Source organism: Photinus pyralis, unplaced genomic scaffold, assembly GCF_008802855.1.
Source record: "Photinus pyralis isolate 1611_PpyrPB1 unplaced genomic scaffold, Ppyr1.3 Ppyr1.4_LG1, whole genome shotgun sequence".
NCBI lineage: Eukaryota > Metazoa > Arthropoda > Insecta > Coleoptera > Lampyridae > Photinus > Photinus pyralis.
The window spans coordinates 21505132-21512113 of NW_022170249.1; the positions used below are offsets into that span (position 1 = coordinate 21505132).

A 6982-nucleotide genomic window follows, 5' to 3' on the forward strand; every position below is an offset into this window, starting at 1 on the left:
CACTAAACACTACATAATTTACGTACAATTACAAAGTAATAGTTGAAATACAATAAAACATTTACGCGGATGGATGCTTGGAATAATGTTAATTTTGTATTGTAGGAAGAGATGAAGTTTATGTAAGCAGATGGTTTGCCTACGAAGCTTTCAGCTTTCTGGAAGACAGGGATTTGCCGAGAAAGAGACTTGCCACGGTGAGTAAATCCTCTTAAGCATATTGGTTTTGCCATTCTAAAAATCCTTCCTTAATAAAATAATCAGCTATTTCATCCCTAATTCTGGAACAGTAATTGGTGGATCTTCGAGGAACATTTATTAGCGGCAACATAGACGTCATATCTCCTTCTTTCCTCCATGACCCTTCGATTAAATTCCCCTCCATTTCATTGTCTAATAAGCCAACAGGTGCATACAGATTAGGTGAATGCGTTCTAAGATAATTATGTAACAGGATGGTCGTCATTACTACCAATTCCGTTGTTTCGGGCTTCAAAAGCATTGGTCTTCTTAAGACCCTAAACACGGCACTTGAAATACCGAAGGCGTTCTCTACTATTCGACGGCCCCTACTCAATCGATAATTGAAAATTCTTTGAGGAGTTCCTTTAGCGAAGTCTCCTGCGTATGGTTTCATGAGATTTTCACTTAAAGCAAAGGCACTATCGCCTGCAAAGAAATAAGGTATTTGCATACTACGCCCCGGTAGTTCTTCTGGTAATGGAAGTCCCAATGTGTTTTCTGCAAGCATTCGATGTAATTTACTCGCCTTAAAAACTCCCCCATCTGAAATTCTGCCTTGGCATCCCACGTCAGCAAACATAAAGTTATAATTGCCATCAACTAATGCAAACAGTACAATACTGAAATTCGATTTGTAATTAAAGAACTCAGTACCAGAGTTCACAGGAGCTTGTAAAACAACGTGTTTGCCGTCGATGGCACCAACACAGTGAGGCAGATTCCAACGTGTTTCAAATATCTTGGCAACTTCCGTCCAAGCTGCAGGAGTCGTGGGTAACTGAAACAGAAAATACTTATTCAAAAAAATGGTTTATTAGGGTACTATTTCAATTTAAAGAAGAGGGGATTCAATGTAAATTTAATTCTATTTATGAACACATTTGATTCATGAATTAATATCTAAATTTTAATTTTAGGAGGCGGATGATGTACAAGATGGCGTCTATCCAGTAGACTCGCCTGTCGGGCAAATTGATCAAGAAGCAACACAGAGGGAAGAAGAGACACAGCCACCTTCTACGGTCAAATCTGATAAGCGAGTGAAGGGGAAACGAGATGATATCAGTTCTCCAATGATGAATAGTGCGTTTCGGATATTGGCAGCTGCCTCAAAAAAGTTGGACATGAAACCGTGTCCTGCAAATGAAATTGATTCATTTTTCACATATGTCGCTACGAAAGTTAACAAATACCCTTCTGAACTACAACAGGTGGTTCAGCACTCCATTTTTGAAGTACTTATGCATGCAGATAGAGGTTTGCTTTGTTCGCCTACTCCAGCTTATCCGTATCCTACTAATTGGCAAAACTCTGTAGGAACTGCACCAATTGCCACCGCCCACATGTATTCACAGCCTACACCCCATTCTCAACCTCCTTCCCTTATGCATTCCCAAGCTACTCCCCATATGCATTCTCAACATAGCCATCCTGTGTATTCACAGTCACAGCAGGAAATACCTCCTGCTGCTACACCTTCAACATCTGGTCAGTCTTTATCTGTGCCCTCATCACAACCGTCTCCTGATTTATCAACGACGTCAGAGAACTTTGAAGATTTTCTGTAATGTACCTTTACTTATGTGTTTCCTAACTTTCTAATTACATTTTATTTGTAATTAAACTTAAAATTTGACCAAAAGAAATTCCTTGTATGTGAATGAGTTATTAAATATGTTACCTTAATATAACCCTGCAATTCCGTCACAAGTGCTGCGCAGACTTGTGGTACTATACGTCCAATGGACTGCTTGGAAATCCTAAATAGGTACTGGAGGCTAACAAATGAATCACCCGTAGCAAGGAACCGAAGTGTTACCGCTAGTCTGAAACAATAAATTAGTAAAAAATACAAACACATAAATATCCTAGTATTCACGGTAGCATTATTTACCTGTCTTGAGCGGATATTGGAGTGCGAAAATAAGTTTCCTCTTTCGAAATTTGGGGGCCAATCTTCTGCAATAAATTCTCAAAATCTGAAGGCGACATACGCGTGAAGTTTTTATATTGGCCGCTCATTTCTTGTGATTTCATGTCGATAATCAGTTCCGTGCCGCTGCGTTTTTTATATAAGTCGGTATGCCACCAACGCCTTTGCTTCCTCTTTTTTTTAGCCAAACTACCCATCACGAGAGCTGCACTGCTCATAACCATAATAGTGTAAATTTCCTCGCGCGAAGACATGTTCAATATATAGAAGTACACAGCCGACTGCTGGTGGTTTGCGGCTGGGTCGGCTTTTCCATGGATCGTTGGAAGTTCGTTGTAAAATTAATTTCAAAGAACAGTTTTTGAGCGGTTCGCGAACGGTTCGGCTCGCATATGTATACGCACCTTTATAGGATAATAACGCTCTTAGCATCTGCAGCTAAAATAATTTGCTAAGAGAGCAAAGAGATTCAGTGAGTGGTACTTCAATATGTTAGTAGTGGCTACAAATGGGACTGGTTCTATTGCAAATTTCGTCGATTATTGAATACTAAATTTACTGGCAGCCGCAGCTAAAGTTATTTGTTAGGAAAGCAAAATAGTTTAGTAACAGGTACTTTCAGATTCTAGTAGGAGAAGCAAAACGTATTTACTGAACTAAAAATAGGGAGCATTTTTTCTTTGCTCTTGCTACAAAACTTTTAGCAGTCCATATAGGTGCAAAGAAAATTTTTTGTTCTTATGACAAATCATTTTTCTCCGTGGGAAAAAAATAAATCGGTACATGGAAAATTACGAGCTTCAGAATAGTTATGTCCCAATTTTTGAGCTCAACCGGTTGCACAGGAATCCTCGATTTTGAGTGGGGCGGCCAGCGACGTGAGTAGTCAGCCCCCCCACGGTTAAAAAAAATAATTAAGCAAAACATGATAACATCAGATTTATGAGCTCAACCGATCGAGCAGGAATTAGCGATTTTTAGTAAACAAGAAATGGGCAAAAACATGATGACATTAGAATTATGAACTTTCGGAATATTTAAGTCCTAAAGTTTGTTCTCAATCGGTGAGCAGGAATTCGTAATTTTGAGTGGGGCGGCCAGCGACGTGAGTAGTCAGTCCCCCCACGGTTAAAAAAAATAATTAAGAAAAACATGATAACATCAGATTTATGAGCTCTTAGAATTATAGTTAAGTCCCAATTTTTGAGCTCAACCGATCGAGCAGGAATTAGAGATTTCCAGAAAAAAATGACATTAGGTGCTTCTGTGCGAGATTTTCGTATTTTTAGGTGGACTGAGGAGGGGAGAGAGTACGTGAACGTGAGCATGAATTAATATTGCGAAATGTCCTTTATTTCGGAAAGTTTAGTGGTTTACGAGCTGACAAGTATTCCATTTTGGAATTTTTAGCTGCAACCCCTGTGCATGGTTGCTAGAGAAAAAAGGTAACCTATAAGTTAAAACTCATACATATTGCTCTTACACATTATATATTGGTGCAAAGTCACTCGATAAATCTCAGCGAAAAAGAAACAAGAGTATAAATTGTGCACAGGTCTTGTGCAGATAAAGCGCATTTTTTTTAAACCGAAATAGCTTTTGTTTTGACATCACCAATGGATATATTTCATGCAGACGTCTCAATCGCCCTTTGTGAGTAGGTACCTACGTTTACTATTCAGTTAACGTCGCTAACTGAAGTACGAGACGTAATGCGGTCTCTCAAAAACAGTTACAGCAAAGATGTGTATGGTATAACAGTTAATTTATTAAAACATAATATGTTTGTACTCGAGCCTGTTAGTTAAATTAATTAACAGTGCGCTGAGGGAGGGTGTATTTCCCGATGCCTTGAAAGTCGCTGTTGTTACTGTTAAATAATGTAGTATTTTGATACCTATTTTCCCTCTCACTTGCTGACCTTCAGCACCCCTTTGTATTGTATAGAGGAATTTTGTAAATATAAACTAGTTTTTAAGAGAAAGTTACATTCTTGCCTTTTTCGGCTGGTCATTCTTAGTCATACAGTCCACTAAGGCACATGCATTAAATAAAGTTAAGGTTATTTTATTAGTGCATTTTATTTTTTCTACAATAATACTACATAATTTGGTCGTATTCGAACCGGATCAAGCACATCAATCAACAAGAAACATCAGCAATCAGCACATCAATGACAATCAAGCAGAAAACATCAGCAATCAAATCATCAACAAAGCAACAAAGAAGCACATCCGTTATTTCCTTTCCATCTGCGGCAAGTACATCATTCGTGACGATTAGCAGCGTATCTACGCCACAGCACAACAACAAAAATTATTTCAACCGGTGAGCAAAATCATATTATCCAATATTATTCCTTACCCCTCACTTTTGTGCAGCAAATGTGTAAAATTTAGGGTTAATAATTATAAAACTTCAAAATGACAGAGGCGCTAAAAAATTTGAATATCAAGCGAGGTGTTTGTAAGCGACAGTTAACGAACTTTGACAATTTTTTAAAATCAATCGAAATTGAACCAATCAAATTAAAGCAATTAACATCCATCAACCTGTAGGAAGTTAGCGACGAACTATGCGCAGCGACGATGACGTCAACCATTATGCATATAACAAAGCGGACATTTACTAGATCATTAATTACGCAAAAAAGTATTGTAAACCATGAACCTGAGGTAAAACAATTTTAGATTCTACATTAAATAAACTATTTAATTTCCAATTTTTATAAAAATATCCTAAAGATAAAAAAGACGAAGCATTTTATTTTGCTATACGTTTACTTAGACAAAGTGATCATCGTCGACGTAATATTTCGCAAAAAGTATTGTAAACCACTGCGGTAAACAATTTTAGATTCTACATTAAATAAACTATTTAATTTCCAATTTTTATAAAAATATCGTCTACAGATAAAAAAGTTACGAAGATCTGTGCGGTCTAACGTTCTTGCTATACCGTTACTTAGACAAAGTGATGCTCTTACGCAAAAAGCATTGTTAACTATAAGCTGCAGTAAACAATTTTGAATTTTACATACATAAAACTGTTTAATTATATATTTTTAAATATTTCAAAAGCTCTACGTCGAATTCTCGTTGCTCCCTTCCAAACTATTATAAACCCATGCTGATTTCAAATCAAACAGCAGATATGATAATAATCCGAAAGTCACTGCATGCCAGTGTTGTTAATGTGCAATACCAACATTGTTGGCAATGGTTCAAAATATACCCGTCACGATGAATACTACATTACTATTATATAAATAATAGCAAAATGCTACTGGTCAAACCATAAACTTTCCCAAACGTTGCAAACCTTCGTCGTTCAAATGAATACCGTCTCTTGCATAATACCTTTCATCCGTAAAGAAGCTGTTTACGTCCATCAGCACAAATCGACCTGCAAACAAAGATCATTAGTTTATCATATATGTATGCATGTAATTATACTTACGGTCTTTATGTGTCTTGAGAAAATGGTTGAACTTGTTCAGCACGCCTATCTGGGCTTGCCGATGCCGAGCATTATAGGAAGCACTGTGACATTTAAATTGTTTCAACGCCTAACGACTTCAACGAAAGCCATTAGACGCAAAAAACGACAACTTCATAGATTGGTACGACTTGTTCTGCAATAGAAAACGGTTAGATTAAACAATATAATATAAAATGTCACTTACCCTCAAAATGTCATTTTGTACCAATCATTACGTACACTGTTGGTGCCAGCTTTACCCGTACGTCTCTGATTTGCATCGAACGACCTCTTCGCAGCTGGAGATAGTTTGCCCCACCAATAGCCAGTTGTGCAAACAACTTTCGGCTTCTTCTTTCCCATGGGACCGTCTCCATCAAAGGAAGACCAAAACCGCCGTCAACAGCCTCCGTACGTTGGACGCTCCCAAAACTCCACTTCTTTCTGAAACATTAAAATGGTATTAGAACAAGAATACAAAGATAAAAAAATTTTATTAATATATACTTACATCATAGATGAGCAACATTATCGATAACGAAGACAAGCGAATTTGCAAATACCAAACAGCACTGTTGATAAATATTTTCAACTTCAGGGTTTTATAATATTTTGTAGATTAGTATATTAAAAGTATAATGGATATTAAGGCTTTTTAAACACGCGCGATTTTTTCGAGCCACGGACGGCGTAGCCGGAGTTGCTCGAAATAGAGCAAGTGTTTTAAAGACCAGTTATCCACGAATACCTTTACGCTATTTTTTTATTACTACACTTTTAAAAATCGTCATAATTCTATAAAAATGAAATAAGAACTAATACAAAATTGGTTTAATTAGTGATATAAAATCAGTATACCTTTCCGTTGCTATGAATAATGAGAAAAAACAAGAAATTATTTTGAAATCTGTCACATCCTACTTTATATTGTTGTCATCAACAGTTAGTACTTTATAAATGCTTAAAAATGAATTCTAACATTGACTGCTTAAGTAGAAAAGCAGAATCGCGGTTGATACCGCAAAAATCAGAAGATGCATAAACGAGAGTACGACAAGTTTGTGCAATGGATTGAAGAGCAGAAGTAATACATATAAATGAACAAGTAGTGCTTGCTTATCTGCAGAAATGTCGGAGCAGTACAAAGCATCGACTATGTGGGCTATCCATGTCAAAAATTACAGTGCAATGTTAAGAATAAATAAGGGCGTTGATTTAAAATCATTTGTTTAAAGTGCATGCATTCATGAAGGCAATCAGCAAAAATGATGTACCCAAGAAGCATATGTATTCCAGGAAGAACACTTTGCGAAAATATCTCCTCTC

The 6982-nt window shown here is 36.9% G+C and overlaps 1 protein-coding gene across 1 annotated transcript; it reads right to left on the minus strand.

Annotated features, from left to right (window-relative positions):
• Positions 1 to 211: 211 nt before the first annotated feature.
• LOC116158698 (protein ALP1-like) lies at positions 212 to 2469 on the minus strand. The gene is made up of 4 exons (XM_031471527.1): positions 2138 to 2469; positions 1925 to 2069; positions 898 to 1021; positions 212 to 843 (listed from the first exon to the last, which is right to left on the minus strand). The coding sequence occupies exons 1-4, from the start codon at positions 2428 to 2430 to the stop codon at positions 212 to 214; spliced, it is 1194 nt and encodes a 397-aa protein (XP_031327387.1). The 5' UTR covers positions 2431 to 2469.
• Between the last annotated feature and the right edge of the window lie 4513 nt (positions 2470 to 6982).